The 20,620-nt window shown below is 46.5% G+C and overlaps 1 protein-coding gene across 1 annotated transcript; it reads right to left on the reverse strand.

Moving 5' to 3' along the window:
- Positions 1 to 1,885: 1,885 nt before the first annotated feature.
- LRRC8C (leucine rich repeat containing 8 VRAC subunit C) lies at positions 1,886 to 20,050 on the reverse strand. Its single transcript, XM_085231347.1, has 3 exons — positions 19,904 to 20,050; positions 10,151 to 10,292; positions 1,886 to 8,035 (listed from the first exon to the last, which is right to left on the reverse strand). The coding sequence occupies exons 2-3, from the start codon at positions 10,286 to 10,288 to the stop codon at positions 5,765 to 5,767; spliced, it is 2,409 nt and encodes an 802-aa protein (XP_085087473.1). The 5' UTR covers positions 10,289 to 10,292; positions 19,904 to 20,050; the 3' UTR covers positions 1,886 to 5,764.
- Positions 20,051 to 20,620: the final 570 nt, after the last annotated feature.

A 20,620-nucleotide genomic window follows, 5' to 3' on the forward strand; every position in this document is an offset into this window, starting at 1 on the left:
CGGAGGGGAGGATGGACTGATAAAATCATGCCTGACAGCAGAAAGGTTCTAGCTTGTCTGCAGTGTAGGTGTTTCACCTCCACACCCTGGGATTGCACATCTTGCCTGCACTGCCCGTGGTAGTGCCTGGGAATTCTGCCCTGGCCAAAAGCCACCAGACCTCTCTGGTCATGACTGTAGTGCTCCTTGAAGTTATGGCCTTTGTTTTCTCACTGGAGGAACAACCTCTGGGTACATCCAGACCCTCACTGGCCCAGTGGAAAAAGACCGTTTCAAGACTATCCACCTGCAGACAGCCCAAGTGTGAGGACTCACCATGGCCCTACAAACAACCATGACTAGCACCAAAGTTTACTTGACAGAGCAAATGCAGTTGGCCACAGACCAGTCACAGGACAGCCTATTTAGTTTTGAGGCAGTGATAAAAACTTCTGTGCCAGATAAACCTGGAGCCAGAGGGCTGGAGAAAGGTCCTCATGATGGGCTGGGATTTGCGGAAGCTCTGGGCCAGTTGCCGCTCATTGCACCTCTGCCAAACCTCACGTCTGCCTGCAGCACACAGGCCTTCTCTTATCCCATTGGGGACAGAGCAGGTCCAGTCTGGGTTTGATTGCCAGGTCCTCAGCTGCAGAAAGAGCAGGACACAGGATGGGAAACCGGGATCAGAGCCTAGGGTTGTGCAGGTGCTGGTGGGTGAAGGTGGGACTGCAGGGCCTGTCTTGCCAAGCCACCCACCCCCCAGCCGGACAGCCTGCCTGGCCCTGCCCTGGTGCTGCCCCAGCTGCAGGAGGAAGCTGAGGGCTTGTCCTCACCCTCCCAGCACTCCTGGTTCTGCTTCTGTGCTCCTGCAGTGACCCCGGCCTTCATATGAGGACCATCTCTCCCACTGCTGACTGGGAAGGAGATGGCAAGGGGAAGATCTGTGCCCTTGGCAGGAGGGGCATTTCTGAGGCAATCACAAGGGAGAAAGAAACAAGACTGCTCTTTTTCACTTCAGGGTTTCACGCACACTCCAAATGAGAAGAGGACAGGCAATCTGGTTGTCCGCACTTTCACATGCAGCATATTACAACAAACCTTCCAGAGTGGTTATTGACAGCTCCCTGCAGCTACAACTTGGCTCTTGTCTTGTTGCAGTCTGCTGCCAAGCATGTGAAGCTACTGCTGGTCATGCGCAGCCTCATGAGCTGATTGGACTCTGGGTCCTTAGGTCCTTCTTCCCTGGACACATCCTAAGGAAACTGAAAGATGAGGTTTGTCAGAGCTCAGCTCACTCTAGCCCTGAGCTTGCCCTGCAACAACAGTACTTAAAGAACAGGTGACATCAGCGCTGACAGTGTGGCCTCACTGCCCCAGGGACTCCTTTGCCATTTGGCCAGCATTTCCGTGCCCATCCCAATGGGAGAGACCCAAGATGCTATCTCCTGTGAGGCTGCAGGGAGCGTACCAGCTCTCCCCGCCCTCCACATCCTTGCTACATCGTGTCATTGCTCCCAACCTAAAGAAATGAGGAACACATACCATACCGAGCATGAGCAGTGCAAGCGCATCGCGTTGAGCAGAGAGATTTACAGGGGCTTGTGTCAGCACCAGGGCTTACAGCATCATTTCCCACATGGCACAGGCAGGCGCTGGGAGCACAGGGAGCTGCTCCCCAGAGACGCCTTCATTGTGTGCCCTCAAGCTGGGAGCCATGGAAGGGAAGGAGTGCAGGAAGCCAGACCATGTCACTGTAAATCCTGTCACGTCTAACCATGTTTTCTCAAGCATGTTTTCCTGACTTCCCTCCTGAGAGATCAAACCTGAAAGATGGCTGTGCTTGATCTATGGGTAGCCCAGAAACAAAATGTTTCCCAAGAAATAACCACATTGCAGTCTGACCATGCTCATTATTATAAAAGAATGTTTTATTTCACTTTTTCCTGGGTGCACTATATTGCAATGTAACAGTAAGCAGATCTATTGACAAATTAAGATTCTTGCTACAGAATTAAGGTGTTTGTCCATTTGGTCAAATCTCAAAGTTTTTCCTTGGCATTCTTACAGGACCTGTCACCACTCAACACAAGAATTAGTGGAAGTGCCAGAATGGCAATATGAGACTCGAAGCGGGCACTTCACAATCACAATTTGCAGAAGCTGCTGAATTGGCTAGATGCACAAGGTCAGCATGATATCCATCCTAACTGTGACAAAGGAGGAAGTGCACACTGCCCAGTTTTCATCTCAAAGTCGTTTTGTTTTTCAGGCTTAATGCACAATTAAGATTGCCTTCTTATTTTTGAGGCATGCTGTCACCTCTGCTTCCGCCACCAAGGAAGACTTGTATTATTTTTAAGCAATAATGTTAAATGACTTTCTTATATTCTGGCCATTGTATTAGTTATTATTAGGCACCTGATTAGTGTAATTAATTATATGAACTCATACAAACCATGCCTGAAGCATTATCCACAAAAAGTCCATCCATTCCAAGCCAAATACTATAGTTCACAGAAAAGTCTTCTAGTACGCAATTGCACGTGAATATACATAAGAGCAGTACATGAATCACTGAGTAAATATGGCACTTTTATATGCTTTCCAGGAGGTCGTACAGAATTAGGAAACAATCTTCCCTCTGCTGACACACTTCTAAAATACTGTAATATAGTTTTGGAAAATACACCCCACAGACTAGATAGGAAGTATAGAAAAGTCAGCAGTGCAGCTACCTGAGTTTGTTTCAATCAGTTTAACAGTGATCTGATATTTTTTCATTCACCACAAGTCTGAGGGCTGTCTACCCATGAAAGCCACGCCACCTGACTCTGTTACAGACACAGCACATGGCTCTCAAAGTGCTGAGCTGACCTAGCATCTCCAAAGCGACCCATCTGACTGCTCCTGGCACAGACCCTGGCTGCAGCCCAGGCCCCTTGCCATTGATCCTTCAGAGAGCTGAGTCTGCAGCGAATGTGTCTTTTTTTTTTTTTTTTTCTTTTCTTACTGGCTTTGTTTTTTGCTGGCTCAGTAGGTTGATTTGTCCTGTGGAGGAAACAGACAAGCACCAGAGCCGTAAAGGTACGAGCAAAGCAGTCAGATGCTGTGGAATGGGAGCAGGGGAGGAGAAAGGACACCAAGGAAATCCCTCCTCAGAGGCAGCGAGCTGTTCCATTGAATAAGCTGTTCGAGCAGACCAAACCTTTGGGGAAGATACAGTTATTAGCTTGAAAGTGCTAAGGCTGGTAAGCTTTATTCCTATGCAGAAGGTAAATAAGGAAATACCAGCACAAGGCACTTTATACTCATGTAACTGTGTCCACATGAGGGACTGCACTGGCATAAATATAATCAGTGGCAAAGAAAACCCCCACATCCTCTATGATGTATTTAAAAACTGAGAACAGAACAAATCTCCAGCCTTCAGTTATGAGGTGTGCATAATTTCCGTTCAGAAGACAGACCGCTGCACATGGAACAACACATCAGACACAAAATAAATTATAGGCTTAAAATGCAACATTTAGGAATATAAAGATAAAAAAAAATGAACAAAACTTCAAATGCAATCCCGTATTCCAAATCTAAGTCAGATAACTATGCAGCTCCACCGATTACTTGGACATTTTAAACAGTTTACATTCATCAGAGACAACAGCACTTTGGTTTACATAATTAGGTTAATATGAGCAACAAAACATTTCTCTCCCTCACATTACATCAAAGTGAAATACATTTAGAATATATATATACTGCCAAGCTGTTCCAATAAGTGCGTTCCATATATGACTAAGAGTAGCTCTTGCAATAGCTACATCAGTTATAGCTCTTTCATAGAACTAAATCAAACCACTTGGAAAAAAATCATTTTGATTCTTTCATGCCTGACCCAGCTTTGATTAATCACACAGATCTTCTCCAGAACACACTCAAGTACAACAAATTACTCAGTGGGTCTGGGGGCAAACCTACTTATCAGATTGTGCATCACACCCTGAATGAATGGGGAAATACTCATTTTGTCTCCCCACCTGTGTAAGTCTGATTCAAAACAACAATAAGCTCAAGAACTCAGAACAATGGTAGTTCAAAACACTTGATTGCAGCTAGAAAACATTTAAGAGCAACCAACCCAGCAATAGTCAAACAGTTATTTTATAGAACTCTGAACAATCTGCAACTTATAAACAGCATTGTCTCCTAGAGAAAGAAGTACTTACTCCTAGATATTCTTGCAAAGCATTTATCCAGTGCCTGCATCTGACTCAAATGTGCATTGCTGGATAGGATGAAAAGATCTCCTCCCAGCCAAGTATCATATGGTTATTTTTTCATTAGCTTAAATTAGCTTGCGAGCAGCATGTGAGTTATCATGGACTATGTCTGCCAAACTTGCCTAGAAGAAAGCAAGCGGCTGGATAAATTAACAACAGAACAGTTTCAGAGGACAAAGTTCCCAACTTGAAACATAATCATTGAAGATATTATTGTCCATTAAATTATTTTAAAAAGCAGACAGACCTCCAAGGGTATGATCTCTGATTTAATTACTATCTGGGAGAGGAAAACAGAGCCTTCATCACTGTCCTCTGGAGGCTGAGACTTTGAAAAAGTTAATGTATTCAATGAACCCTGTTTTTGCAAATCTGCAAATGTTCCTGCATTGGGCATTTGGCGATGCAATACCAAAGCTCAAATAAGAAGCATGTTCACTGCTCAAAATAATGTTATTTCCTTGCCAGAAGGTTCACAAACTAAAGACGATTGCACTTTTTCTGAATCCCGGTCCTGCATGGTGCCAAGCATCCCTGTGGGAAGTGACTGAGAGATACAGAGAACGCTTTCTCCCTTGCAGGACCGCACATTAAGTGGAGGATGGGTAGAGCATTTTTGAAAATAGTGTTTTATCTCCCTGGGTTGACTTTTTCAACATTGCGAGTTCATTGCACCCCTTCCATTCACGTCAGCAGGAAATGGGCAGCTGAATCCCTTTGCATTGTTCAGAAAATCTTCAGCATGAGTCATTTCGGTAGGGACTCCTCTCTGACCTGTGCCCTTACTCCTCCGGCTCTGGAGCGGAAATCGCAGTCAGTGCCTCCTGCTCGGACAGCATGCAAACAGAGACCTAGACTACACTTTCCAAAAAGCCCTGGAGGAGTTCTGCATATTCCTTCCGACCTATGAAAATACGTCCAGCCCTTGTATGGAAAGAACTATGTCTGCCTGCTTTGACCATCTGAGAAAACAGTGCCATAAATTAAAGGAAGGTCAACCCGGACCTTGTTAGATGTTGAACACCTTCAGCTCCCACAAAAAAAAAGAGGGAATGAGGCATTCAGCACCTGCAGTATTACCTGTTGAAGACCACATCCTAAGAGATTAACAGTAACCAGGAAGACAATATAATTACCTGTTACAAATTATGCAATTCAAAACATACAGTTTAAATACAATTTCCCTATTGGGATTTACCAAAGGGAAAAAAAAAAAAAAACAAAACAGCAGATAAAACCATTTACTTTTGCTAGTAAAAATTAAGTTACAAACACCCTTGTTGTCAGGGCAAAATAAACTTAAAAATATCTTAAAACAGTGAAAAAATACAAGAAAATTTTATTTTAAAAATATATGTACTCCTTACTCCAAATTTGTTTGTACAGAAAAGACTTTTTGAAAAAGCAAAAAAAAAGATAACAAACTAAATGCATATTCAGAGTATGCACTTCCTACAGGGTATTTGGTAGAAGCGTTATTTCTGTAAAACTGAGCAAGAGGAAGCTATTTATTCAGCTTTCATTTGTTCCCTGACATCAGAAGGCAATGTTTCAAACAAAGTGTCCTCGACAGTGAAACCAGTCCGCTTCAGAGACCTACATTCACCAAGTTCTGGTGGGAGAATTTCAAAGTGATTGCCTTTAATATCCAAGTGGGAGAGGAATACCAAATTACCAATTTTAGGTGAAAGGACAGACAAATTATTTTTCCCAATTTTCAGAGTCTTAAGTTTTTTGCAAAAGTATAGTTCATCTGGCACACTCTCCACTTTGTTGCAAGTAATGGAAAAGTACTGTAAACTCTGCAGAACTCCTATTTCAGGGGGAATAAAGCGAATGTCATTGTAAGACAAATCCAAATATCTGATTTTGTTGCATAGGAACAGGTGGGATGGAAGAACCTCTATTTTGTTATGGCTGAAGGAAAGCCGTTCGAGGCTAGTGAGTTTCTTTATATGCTCTGGGATGTATGTTATACTGTTGTACCACAGCTTTAGGATTGTCAGTTTTCTCAGATGTTGAAAACTTACTATTTCTTCAATGGATTTGAGGTTATTTTCCTTTAAATCCAACTCCTGAAGACTGAGAAGGCTAAAGACTGCATGAGGTATGCGCTCTAAATCACAGTGAACCAGTTCCAGCTGTGTCAAGTTGACCATCTTCTTCAGGTTGTTGAGCATCACTAGCTTAGTGCCGTCGTTATGGATGCACAATTTTTGCAGGTGACTTGAAACATCGACTGCAGACTGTGGGATTTTTGACAAATTACTTTTTATGTAAAGAACTTTAAGGCTTTTAAGTTCCCGAAAAGATTCCAATGTAATGTTTTTGGAAATATCATGACTTAAGGAGCCAATTAGGTAGAGTTCTTCTAGATTTCTGAGGCCATACATCCAGTGCGGAAGTTCTCTGATGTCATCAAATTTCACACTCAGGATCTTGAGATTCTCCTTCAGAAAGGCCAAGGCAGCGCTGTGGATCTTAACAGAACACTGGTGCAGTGACAGCTCCTGGAGGTTGTCCAACTGTGCAATGGTTGCTGGTATCATTACGTTATTAATGATTTCAAGTTTTAAAGACTGCAACTCAGTAATTTCAAACACTGTGTCAGGTAATCCAGAAAGCATGAAAAGCTGTAGCTCCAAATGGCTATGGGAGTTCATTTGTAGCCTCTGTCTTAGTTTATCCGCAGTCCATTCATTGTTTAAGTTCAGCTGTTTCAGCTTATTTTCACTGACTTCAGACAGAAAGACAGCAAACCTCTTCGAATAGAGAGGATCATACTGATCTATCATATGAAGCATAAAAGCAAAGTCATTCTTGACATCTGGGATATCATCAATTCCTGTCTCCTGCCGGACATATTCAAAGGAATATTCTTTCAGTGAGCGATAGAACAGCCAGTATAGAGTATAAAGGCATGTGAGGCCATAGATGCTTACAAAGCACAGGTAGCAGTATGACAGTTTAGAGAATAGATGTGCCATTGTGTGATTACAGCAAAAATTCTTGTATCCTGTCATGTCTTCTATATCAACATTACAGACGACTGTAAAATTAACTTCTGAGACAAGTGCTGTGTTGTAAGCAATAATAATAAGGAATTTAATTACCTTAAGTACAGTCTGGCGAACATACATGACATAGAGTATGTCCCCCTCTTCAACATGCAGTCTAAATTTCTTCACCTTTTCAAACAGTGCTTTGGCCTGTTCACCTTCTTTCTTGTCTAGTGCCCCATGTGTTCCCTTATCCACAACCAGCTTCTCAGGGATTGATTTTAAAGACTGTGTCTTGACCAAAGTGCCTTCAGTGCTTGGTTGGGTAGTATTAGATTTGTTTATATTGTTCTTCCTGTTATCTTTCTCTTCAGAGTCTTCTCCTGACACTTCAGATAAGGCTCTTGTTGTCCATGGAGAATCAAAACATTTCCCAAGTATTGAAATGAAGTGTTCAATTTTGGAGCTCGATCCAGGGAATTTGAACCAAAAGTTACTACACAGCATGAAGACCAGCGTGTGTATAAGGACAAGGTAAGGGAAGTACTTGGCATACCAGTGCAGGGCACGTTCGTAGCACACTTGATTAATAAAGCTGTACTGCTGAAGGTCCAAATCAGTCTTCAGTCCTTTCATTTCAACTGTAGCTGGAGGAGTTGATGGCTTGGATGGAGGAAGAGGGGTTGTATCTGGGATTGTGCTAATTACAACTGAAGTATTAGATTGGTTCTGGCAAGGCTGTACTCGCTTTGGAAGGCATATTATCTTGTCTTGCATGACCTGAAACACACAAAAAGATATCTTTTAAACTGATGTACAAACAATTATGGCAGTATGACTGGGTAACTGCCCCTAGAGTTTCTCCAGCTGTCAGGCATTCCACCCCATAGCCTAGCACTTGGTCCCACAGTCTGTGAGATGACTATTACTGTTATCAGTCCCAGCAAGATACTTGTTCTATATGCCAAGAACTAGGTCAGCCTTTTCATTGATTGTTAGCTTTCCATTATTTGGATAAGGGGGCATTGAGATAAACCAGAAAAAGGAAAAGCATGGGTAATGTTTTCACAAAAGAGCAGGGATCTCCTGCACTGCTCTCTCCAGTGACAGACTGATCTCGCTGGGTGTATTCACCCTAGCAAAGTGCTACATGGTATTAAGACAGCTTAGGCTTGAAAGCAGTGTAACTGCATCTGTGTGACTTTACACTCAAACAGTGATGTCTATCACATCCAAAATGGCTGACAAAGAGTCAACATGAGCACATCTGTGCTGGGACATTCTTTATCTTCAGTCTTAGTAAGGCCAGATAGGGATACTTAGAGAGTTGTGTTTTATACATGCGCACAAGGACATTGTTTTATTCAATGTCTCATATAGAGTTCCTCTATGACACTCCTGTGGAAATAAAGTACTTCTGCTCCTGAGTCTGAATGTAACACAAAAAAGAGCAACTTCCTTAATTTAGGCTGTCCATCCACATTGGCAGAGTCAGGTGAGATTGCCTTTTGGGACCAATCACCTTTGGTTTAATTTGGGATAAGCCTGAGTTACTTACCACAATCCCCAGAGGTCTGAATTTAAAATACGAATCCATGTGACAAACCAAGGAGCTCTGTTATTTGCCCTGAATGACTAACTGGGATCATCCCAAACTAAGAACGTGCCTTCTTCTGTATTGTGGATATACCCTTTGACATGGTGGTTGCTGAAAGCACTAAGAATAGAGTATGCAACAAGAGCTTCCAAAACAGATCCTCCTTGACAATCTGCCCTGGTGCAGGGAGACGAGACTACATGTTTCTAACAGTAACTGTCGACACTTCAGAAACTCTTACTGTTAATCTTTGCCTGTAAATGTTATTCTGATATACACCATTACTTACACCCTGGATTCATGCCTCTGGTAATAAGCTGGAATAAGTTTGAAGCATTTCCTCACAGTTTTCCAGTGGGCTTAATCCAATCAAGTAGATATATTTAAAAGCAAAAAGCTTTACATCATGTGCTTAAGCAAATACTTTGCTATTGATGGAAAAACACAGCACTGTATAGGAGAGGTTTTTAAACATGGACACTGTATCTTCTTCAGTGAAAATATCTGAAATGGTGAATCCAGGTAAAACCACAGTAGATTCCACATTAAATTTGGGACATAATATGTGAAAATTTTATGCCACATAAGTGAGCAAAACCTTCCTGAAATTAGAGCTTTATCAGTATGAGAGCTCCATTTCTGAGTAATGCCAAAAACTGAGAGACCTATGTCTGAGCTAGTACTGTAACTGCTTGTGTGGAGTCCATCCCAGACAGTATTTTCCATCTCTCTTCAGCTTTTGGCTCTTAAGCAAAATTTAGCTACAGTGAGTGACAGTAATGTCAATTGTTTACATGTAAGCATGTTAGAGATCCTTTGGAATGGAGGAAGCATTATATTAGTTGTGGGTGGCATTAATAAAATAAGCACATCCATTTCAAATCACTTTGAAACATAAAAGCAAAGAATATTAATGTTTGCCAAATAAAGAAAAAACAGAAATTACAGAATTGCATTTTTTCAAGCTCCTAAGCAAAAATGTGGTAATGTGTAAGAACTTAATTTGATCACCTGTTTTGTTATGCCAAATTGTGGTGAAAACAGGCATCCAGGCACAAGCCAAACCAGCAGGTCTTATCTAAGCTGGCACCACTTCACTGACTCTAGCACAGCTCTACTGATTTGCAGCTGTGAAAAGTCCGTCTGTGCTATTTGATGTTTCTGCCTACACAGCTTTAATCCTGGAAGCTGCAAATTTTGCTTTGTTCGCTGCAAATTCAAGTGATTAACAACCCATGGAACCACTGCTCTCCCAGCACTTCTGCAAGAACCTCCCAGCCCTGCCCCAGCTGACTTACCTGCAGTGTGCACCCAAACACGCCGATCATCAGCATGGCCACAGAGAGATAGTCCGTGAACACATCCCACCAGGGCTTCAGCACCCTGAACGCCGGCTGCTGCTCTGAGAACTGGCGGAACTCGGTCACGGGAATCATCCTCCTGGAAAAAGAGCAAGGCCAGCGCTCAGCCTCCTGCAGCCAGCACTCCCCACCCACATGAGATAACAAGAAAGTCTTTCTGCAAGGTTTGAAACCCACCCAGGACAAGACGTAGCAGCAGGTCCCTGGCTGCCTCTGACTGGGTCCCTCTGACACCCATCTCAATGGTCCCATGGCAGCACTGAGGCCCCATGTGTGCAGGAAGACAAACCGGCCCCACACAGCCCCCCACCCCACCAGAGGGTCGACATGGCCTCTGCATCCCTCCAGCTCTACACCGGCTGTGATCTCAGATACTTGGCTACAGCCTTACCCTGTGCTCAGGTTTCACAGGCCCTTTTAGCTATTGTGTTTCATCCACCTCTGTTGCCATTCATAGTGGTTTCTGAGATGTGCCGGAATATTTGCGCGCATACTCACCAGGGTTTTAAATCTACTATGTTTTGAGTGCAAGTTGCTGAGCACTTCAGCTAACCAGAAGTGCGGGTGCTATGGGCAGATCAAGGACTTTATCTTCACCTCAGATGTCTGGGCTGACGTCACCAGCTCCTCTGAAAAATCAGCCACCAGATGAGCATGCACAGGCAGAGCCGCTGATACGAAAGCCTACAACGTGTTGTGTAATGCATCCTTGAGATCAAACCAGCACTGAAACTCCCCAGTAAGTTATGATGGAAAGATAAATCCACATGGGAACGTAACAAAAATACTCCCAAGGACAATTAATGAGAATTAGCCCTTTGACTAATACTGTAAATGCTCACCACAATCACCACCTATCACTGTCACATTTTAAGAGCTCACATTCCTGATTCAGCAGTACACTGGAACCCACTAACATGGTTCAGGAGCACAGCTCTCCCCAGGTCCTCAGGATGCACCGTGCAGTGTGGCCACTACACTGGATAGATTTCATTTGTAGTTTTAGGGGTCTTTGTGCTGTTGTGCTATAGGGTTGCTTTATTTCTTGTAAATGATGTGTGTGGAATTTAGATGAAGGAGATTCTGGCAGCACAAACACATGCTGCTGTGATCCTTTGTTCCCTTCAGCGGTTGCTGCTTGCATAGTGCAGGTCCTCATTAGCACAGCACACACGCTGCCATCCACCACAACGGTCCAAGTGTGGAGCCGCGTGCACAGCCCACCTACCCAAGTCCACCAGGAGCTCTGCAGTCCCCCACCAGAATCTGTCTGTCACTTATATTGTCCTTATAAAAAAAGGACAAGGCTGCTACTCAACAACGGCATTACTGCTGCACGTAGTCGTGGTAAGTAAACTGGCAGTGTCTGGTGAAAGGCTACTTTTTTAACTTGAAAAAAGGGACATTCACAAGAAATGTTAAGTGGAGATCAACATGAAGAAGTAGGATAACTTCTTAAAGATTCTCCAGAGAAATGCTTCTTTTCCTGCAGCAGCAATAAAGAGAAAATGCTGGAAAGGTACACAGGAACCTGGGCTTGCCAGGACTGCCACAGTGCACAACTTACTTCAGTTCACCCACATCCAAAATGCTATTTAATGGCAAAATACATGGCACCTGAGACATGGAATATGACTTGCATCGAATACCCTTCTAAGCCACTGTAGGAAATGTTGAGTTCTAAACACTGGACCGATCGCTGATTAAAATCAGAATTTACTGTTTTTTATCTCTTGTATTTCCAACAGTCCTCCATCTCTACAGAAAAGAAAACTGCCCATGAGATAAACCACCTGGTGTTCTGCTACCAGAAGGAAGTCAAAAAGGAATTGCATCAAAGAGCTGTACTGCCTTGTTCTGCAGTGCTGCAGGGAAGAGACAGGTGGACAGCAACATGGCGATTAGTCATTTTTTGGTGATGATTTTTATTTCTAGAAAATAAAGAAGAGTCAATGAAGAAAAATGAATAAGTAATAATAAGATAGAATGCTGTAATCCAGGAAGATGTGCAAGGAATACCTGATCTCCACTACAAAGGAAAATTAGGGTCAAATACAGTACCCTGAAGGGACATGCAAACGCTTGAAGATAATAAACAAATATAGTTACTGCTAGAAGGGATGTGGAAAAGCACACACACACACACACACACACACACACACACACACAAAATCCACAAAAAACCCAGTCAGATCCAAACTCTTCACTGATGTAAACAGGAAGAGTTTCCAGCCAAATGTCAGATAGTTAGTGTTGCAGAAATCTAACTGGAGACATCAGCTGATACATGGGCAATGAGCAGCACAGCAGGATGACTTGATGTGACCTGAAATGGCTGAGGAGAATAAATACATCCGAGTGGGAAAGGAAAGTACTGGACACAAATTAGCCTTAATAAACAAGAGATTAAATCAGAGGGTGACTCTGAAATGGCCATGCAGCAGAGCAGCTCCCGAGCAATTGCGTTTCATCAGGGGAAATGCAGGGAGGAGGCAGGGACACAGCACAGAACGCAAGGGAAATTAACTCATCAGCTGCCTAGTGTGGCAGCACTGGGAGCGATGTGGGCACAGCAGCAGGAAGGGCTTTGTGCACATGGACTGCAGCCACTGTGCAGGGGTTGGGGGTGCAGGAGCTGATGGGGCAACCCACAATGAGCCGAAGCTTTCCCTCCCTGGGCTGCCTCAGAGCACCTCGGGAGACTCCGCATCATTACACTCACAGACCCCATAGCACTCAGGGGTGTGCATCTCTGATATGACCCTGAATAAACGTGCTCCTGGCCCCTCACAGCTTCCTGGCCCGACGCTCTAGCACTGCTAAGTGATTGTTGCTATTTTTAAGCAGATTCTTTTGGAGCAGCTTAACTCATTTTAGACAGCATACCTCTGAATGGATGCACTCCCACCACCAGCTGAAGGGACTGCGCTGCTGAGCACCACAGCAAACGCTAGTGCTGGCTGCAGCCTGCACTCAAAGCTCCCGAGGCACAGCTTCTGTCAGGCATGGTGACTGAAAAAGGCACATGTAGTGAAACAGAGAGAACTGAAGTCTCTGCTTTCATTCCATCTCTTTGTGTAGGTCTGCCAGCACCAGCTTGGTACCAAGAGCCCAGTATGACACAGCGTGTTGGCCAAGGACCGTTACCTGCTGTCCCCAGGCTGGGGACTGACCCAACCCTGAAGGGAAAGACACCTCCAAGCAGGCAGCACTTGACATCGCCAGCCCAGCAGACCATGTCCTTGCAGAGAGAGGCTCAAAGACGGGCCCAAATCTGTGCAACAGAAAAGTGGCAGCATGGCCAGTCACTGCTCTGTACATGGGTGACTAAGGTTTGGAAGTGCCGTGTGTGCAAGCTACAGGCGTTTCTCTCCAGAAATCAGGCCCTCTGCTACCTTACTCTTCCAGCAGTTACTTAGCTGCGTTGCCATGCACTGAAGGAACTTGCCATCATCCATCAGTTTTTTCAGGGTAATGTCCACAGCCTTGCACCAGAAACAGGGTCCCTGGGTGCTGGACTGGCAATTAATAGCAAGAATTTATTCGTTCAGTAGAGGGAGGGCATAAATAATAGACCAGAGGGAGAAGGGAGGAGAAGCACTGTGGGAGGAGAGAGATAAGGTTGCAGAAAAAGTGAGACTTAAAACTGGGAAGTGCAAGAAGTTGGTGAGATCTCTAAAGCCAACCAGAAAAGACATTTAAGTTATTCACCACTGGGACACGTTTTCGTGCCTCAGAGGGTGAACCAGACACCACAGAGCCTGAGCCCAGCCCTGGAGCCACAGCCTCAAGCCCTGGCAGCACCGTGCTGGGGGAAAGGGCAGGGTGAGAATGAAGAACTGGAACTGTATAGTCCTGCACATAAGAGATTTATCAACAAGAGAAAGCACAGGGCTGGGCTAACCCAGCTCTCCGTGCTGATTTAAACATACTGCATGTGTTAGAATAAATTATGAAATGCCTTTTGGGAATACTGCTGCAAGTAGGTCTCTGGGCTGGTTCCCATACATGATTTATAGCATATTCATCTTCATTAAAGGAACAGAGCACAGTGTACACTTAACAGAGGCTGCAGCAACTACACGAAGCAAGGAGTTCACGTCTTAGACTTGGTGACAGTGCCTTGCTGAGCCCCCAAATTTGGCCAGTGTACGGGTGAAGCATTTCTTACTGCACTGTAAATAGCTGCCCACAGCTGGCTAATTTTAATTCATAAGACTTGGAAACCATGGTTTTGCACATGTCCACTGCAAGGGCTAAGTCTCAATTCCAGCATATGCCCAGAGCTTCCTGCACTGCAGATAAACTTGCCCTGTTTCATCATCTAATTGGGAGGGGTTTCCAGGCTGGAAAACAGACAAGACTAAGAGGGAAATGAAAGGTTCAGGGCTGGAATTTGCAACTCCTAAATCCCAAGAGTTTGGCACTACCCCCTTATCTGAGTTCTCACACACACGGTACGTGCAGTGGAATGGTGTCTGAACTACCCCGACATTTGGTGTTGGCAATTACTTTGCTGTATGTTTGCACTGACCGAAGTGTCCATCATTTGGTCTGTTCCCATGTAGCACGCAGCAGTACCTCTACTAGCAGCCACTCCCTACACTGGAGGCATTGCAGGAGGCCAGTTTCCCTCATTAGACTCTATAGCTATTGGTGCTTCCTGAAAAATTAAACAAAACCTGTCATTTTTTCTTGTTGGGAAAATGACTTTAAAAGCTGGCTTTTTGGAAACACAACAGAAAGGCCTTGCACGTTGCCACTTCTTCAAACATGGGCTATCTTGTATTCTGATGATCACAGCAGAAGTTTCCATAGTAAGAAATACCATCGTTTGGCAGAAATACAAACAAACGATGCTGTTGCTCAAGCATAAAGCCCACGTTGAGGAACTGGACAGTCATTAAAACCAATCCATTTGCATACAAACAAGCCATTCTTAAAAGACATGTGTTTATGGTATTGTAAAACAAGCTACTTGAAATTCATCTTCTCAGGGCAGCAAGGAAATGTGTCCAGAAGCATGGACAGGCATGAGTCAGGGCTCCCAGGACTCGGCCACGGGCTCCCTGCACGGCCCTGCCTCAGCAGCCCATCTGCAATAGGAGGGTGCCTGCTTCCCTTACCACTTCTGGTGGGGAATAGGAACAAATAGTGCTGTGAGGTCATAATACACCACTTTTTTCCGATTCTCTGCAAATGATTGAGTTTGAATTGACAGCAAGCCAAAACTCCCCTTCAGAGCCATTGGAGCCAACTTGATGCCGGATGCAACCAGAGCTGCATTCGGCTACAGTGCAGGCAGTGGCCAAAGCCCAGCCAGCCCACGGGTCCCCATGCCAACAACTGCAACCTGGTGCCCCTGCAGCCAGCAGCGACCTCCCAGCTCTGCCGCAGTGCCCAGAGCCGCTCCCAGCCCTGAGCTCAGAGCTCAGAGATGTGAGAGATGAACATAACGAGGAAGTGACTGTAATGAATTGCATGTCAAACTATATGCTGCAATTTCCACCTACGCATCCAGTTAAGTGCCGCCTTGGTGGCGGCATCCCAAACAATAACCTTGTTGTTTGTTTTAATTGAGCCACAGTCCTTTTTCATGTGTTCCACACCAAAAATACTTCCTATTGTCAGCAGCTCTTTGACTTCCATTCAGCTGGGCTGAAGACAAAAAAGTGTCCAGGGCCAGATTCTTCCAGATAAGATCTGCATGAAATCAACAGGAGCTCTATTGTACCATAGCATTCTATGATAGCACTGCATGGAGATTTGGTTTTGCTGACCTATTTGTCCAAATTCAAAGCCAAGTGAACTCTATACATTCCATGTCAAAGACTACTGCAGAAGCACCACTCCCCACCTTTCAACTTTAGGAATCATGACCCAAGTTTATCAGAGCTATCACTCAAGCTGAGGGCCCTCTTTCGAGAGCTACAAAATACTCTTAATGTGACTACTAACCTTTAACAGCAAACTCTAGCACAAGCAAGAAACTATCCAGAAAGTGCTATTCTATTACTGCAGAAATAGATCCAAATGATTGAGTAAAGCAAAGCAGATCAAGCTTGAATCAAACCAGGCTATCCAAAACACTTTGATACTCAGATAGATAGCAAAGACAGAAACAACACCATAGGACAGATAACGTTAAATGAACTAGTACCAGCCATTGCCAAAGGAATAGTGAGGGACTCCAGGTTAACACAAGTGCTCATCGCAAAAAATGTTCAGCTGATATAATTAAAAATTAATTCCTAATTAGGACAGGAAGCACAAAGACTCCATTCTGAGTCTAAGCAGCCCAACCAGCTGAAAAGTTAGTTAAAAACTTTTTATGCAGTGATTGAGCCAAAAACATTAAAGAAATGCAGCTTTGGTGATTTGTGAGGCTCCTTCACATAAAGGACCTTTTCTGCTCCTGCTCGCATGCCGCACAAGAGAGCTTTCTAAACTCTGCAACGGTCTCATAAAACACGAATCCCCGAACGCCCTAATAAACACATGAGTATTCTCAGCCTGACACACTGCTGATGCATTTTCCTGCCCCCAAACCATCTTTTGTGACAAAAATCCCCAACAATGAAAATATAGCTCATAGTCTTATCTGCAATCCTGAAAAAATGAAAAGCCTAACGCATAGAAATTCCAGCACATGAAGTGGATACAATCTACACGCGCTCAGAGATAAGCACGAACAGCTACAGAACCTGAATTTCTACTCATGCAGGAAGGCTTTTAAAGATTATAAACCTCAGAGATTTGGAAAACCAGAGCTATCTGCTAAATTGGTCAGATGTTTTCAGCTCCACATCCAGCCGTGACCTGCTGAAGATGGAAGAGCTCAAAGCTTGCTCCATCAGAAAGGCCATGGCTGCTCCACAGAGAAGGAAGGCTGAGTCCACCAAAACCAAAGCCACTGCATGGCGTTCTGACCATGTCACAGCAGGTGTATAATCTGTCAGATCACACTGTCACAGCTAAATGATGGCAAGAAGCAAACACTCTTTTTAGTCACATTACATTTAACAAAGATTTTTTCTGACAATATTGTGTGTAACCACCCAGCCTGCTCTACAAGCTTCAGACAGTGCTCTCTGAATACCGAAACTGCTTCCTTACAGCAGTCCCTGCTCCTGAGCCACTGCACGGTGACACAAAGCATGTGTGTCTCAGTACCTTGCCCCACTGCAGGGCAGAGCCAGGCCTGGCTGCAGCCCTGGGCAAGTGTGCGATTCAAGCTCCCATCACAGCTCCAGGAGTGAGCAAATGAAATTGGAAGTGTTCTCAGCAGTTCGCAGCCTTATTGCTACCTTGCTGAGTTTTAGATTCCAACCCTTACAAAATCAATGATGTGCTGTTGCCATCGAAGGAAGATGCGAGGTCCCATCTCACTGCTTTCAACAGAGCACCACTTAGTCCAGAATTTGAAGCTGGTAGACAAGGCTGATGCTGCCTGCCTGGGACAAAGGTAAAAGTTCACCTCAAAAGAGAGAAGTACATCCTGAGCACTGCTCTGTGGAGCAAGCTGTGTCGTATCATCTGTGCCAGCCCAGGCCCCAGCACTCCACTTTGGGAGATGAAAATAGTCAACACAACCTCCACGGTGTCAAAAAACACAGCAAAAATCCATTCCTATCGAAGCTCAGGACACTCCACACAATGCCGTTACAAGTCCTGCTCTGCACCAGCTGAGCCCCTCAAGTCAGGCTCTGACTCAGGAAGCTGAGCCAGGGGCTGCTGGGCCCCATGAAGCTCTGCTGCTTCACCCACAGGGCCAGGAGGTGACAAAGCGACCCTCTGCCACAACCAGCAGCTACAGACAGGCGAGGTAGCACAGCCACATGTGCCTGAGGTGAACCACACCTCCCATTATACCCAAATGCACCATCACTGAAGTTTGCACCACAGAGGTCACACACAACCCCTGAGCAGTTACTTGGAGGTGAGGGAGAAGTTTCTGGTATGCTAAACATGCGAAATTCAATACTTCTTAACATTCTGATAAATCATTTTGGAGGGAAAATGGCTTCTTTACTTTACTACATGAGGTTTTTGGGGAAGTATTTGGGGACTCTTCTCTTTTTTTTCTGAGTATAGAATGTTTCCTCTTCGGGCACTTCCACACCCTCCCCTGCCTCACACAGCACCGTGGCAGCCAGGATGAGACTTTCCTCTGGGTTTTCCCAAAGGGAGAAAAAAGCCTGTACAATTAAACCCAAGCTCCTGACATTGTGAATTGTTTGGAGTACCATCAGAGATTTTCTGCTTCCTGCAGCATTGAAAGAGTTGGGCTGGGAAATGAATAGTGGCCACTTGAATCAGTGCAAGCGGAGGTCAGCAGACAATTGGGGGAATTGCTCCTTGGCTTACGCCGTCACTGGGCCTCACCGTGCTGCCGCTTGGGCACAGGGCTGGTGTGACATCGCTCCTGTGGCAGCAGCCCTGGGCAGGTGGTGGAGCTGTGGGAGCAGCCGGCAGGCAACAAAACCCAGCTCCAGGCAGAGCTCAGCACCGCAGCACAGAGCTCCAGAGAGAAGTTCAAGAACCTCAACTGCTGCTCTTCACTGGCATCAGCACCATCCACGTCCAGAGCTGGACGTGCAGTCACTAGGCTTATAGGCTTCCCATCCTTTTTAAAACTTTTTCCAAAGGTAAATAATTATAATTAAAAAAAAAAAAAAGATGGAATGTTATGTTACTTTAAAACCATCAGTAGGGCCTGTAAGCATCCAGACTGGAAGAAAACAGCATCATGGCTGCCACACATTTTAGCAAACTCAGAGTGCAACGAGAAAGGAAATGATTCAGAAACCACAGGTGCTTTGCACCGCAGCCCGGGCACAGCGAGGGCCTGGAGCCCAGGCCGGCTGGGACGAGGAGCCGCTCACACCGCGCTCAGCCCCCGACCCACAGTGCGGCCACACGGGGCTTCCGGGGAAGGACAGTCCAGGGGGAGCGCTGCCCTCCAGCCGCTGCCCGCGCCAGAAGGAAAAGCAAAAGCAACTCTGAAACACCGCGGGGTGAGAGAAAGCCCGGGCCGCTCATAGGGATCGGGCAGGCATTTCTGCCTCATCTCCCACGCCGCGCCTTTTCCCTGCCACCACCTCGCAGAGCGCCTTTCTGCCTCCCCGGGGTTACTTTACAGCATCATCAGCCCTACTGAGCTCCATGGGAGCAAATGCAGACACGTGTGTGCTCACACACGGCCGCTCGCGAACACTACATCTTTCTTTAAAGGCAGTACTTACTCCTTAAGTAAAAATGAAAAAAAGCAATCCACAACTCACACATTTAACACCCGCAGTAAAATCCTTCACCTTTAAACACCTCCATCCTAACGTAATTACAGCAGATGCATTCGGCAGCTTTCCATCACCCCCGGTTCTCTGGGCCAACCGCTCCTCGCGAGCACCGAGCAGCACCTCCCGCCCCGCTCTGCATCCAGGCCGGGCCAGCCCCACGCTCCCGGCACCGCGCACACAGCGAGCCCCGGAGGCGCGGCACGGCGCGGGCGGACTACGCGTTCCGAGCTCTCCGCGGCGCGGGGGTTGCGGGAATAAAGCAACGCGAGCTCCGCGGCACCGCTCCTGGCTCTTTGCCGGGCACCCCGCGGCCTCCCGACCGCGGGCTTCCCGCGGCCGCCCCTCCGCGGCGCCGGGCCCCGCGCGGCCCCGTGCCCGAGCCCCGTCCTACCTGCTGCGCGTCCGGCGGGCTCACGGGCGGCGGCCGGGCAGCAGCGCGATCATGCCGCGGAGCGGAGCGGGGCCGAGCGCGGCGGGCAGGGCCGGGCCGGGAGGGGCCGGGAGGGGCGGGGAGGCCGCCGGCAGCCGCGCTCCGCCCCCCCCCCCCGCTGCCGCCGCCGCCGCCGCCGGGCCACGTCTCTCGCCTGACGCAGGCGGCGGGGCCGGGGGCGCGGGCCGAGAGGTCTCTGCTGACGGAGGAGCTCCGGGCGCTCCGCCCCGCGGGCCGAGCCGGGGGCCGCTGCCCATAACGGCAGCCGAGGCCTCGGGGACCGCGGCGTCGCCGCCGGGAGCTGCCGCGGGTGGAGGAAGTCCTCGTGCTGAAGCGCGGTGCGGTGACTGCGGAGAGAGGGCTGCGCCGCGGCTGGTATCGCCTTAACCGCAGGGAAGAGCCTCGGAGAGCGACAATTGGAAACACAAACTTCCAGCCCAGGCATTCAGAACGCGCAGACCGAAAAGCGCTGCTGAAAGGAGCAGCGTGCTCTAAGGGACTTCTGTCCACCGTTTCCAAGAAAGATTTACATCTCCGGCGGAACTAAGACGGGACGGAGCGCGCCGAGAGGAGGCACTAGCCCTCCGTGGCCGCCCCCGGCCTTGGGGACAGCCCGCGTGTTCCCCGAGGGACGGCACAACTATGTAAACACGGAGAAACACAAATACATAAACCCCG

Source organism: Meleagris gallopavo, chromosome 10 (assembly GCF_905368555.1).
Source record: "Meleagris gallopavo chromosome 10, MGAL_WU_HG_1.1, whole genome shotgun sequence".
Classification (NCBI taxonomy): Eukaryota; Metazoa; Chordata; class Aves; order Galliformes; family Phasianidae; genus Meleagris; species Meleagris gallopavo.

Bases quoted from the DNA above. Each gene is read 5' to 3' on its own strand.
- LRRC8C (XM_085231347.1), bottom strand. From the start codon at position 10,288: ATGATTCCCGTGACCGAGTTCCGCCAGTTCTCAGAGCAGCAGCCGGCG. The intron at 8,036-10,150 runs GTAAGTCAGCTG...TGTGTGTTTCAG, and splicing joins TGTTTGGGTGCACACTGCAG to GTCATGCAAGACAAGATAAT.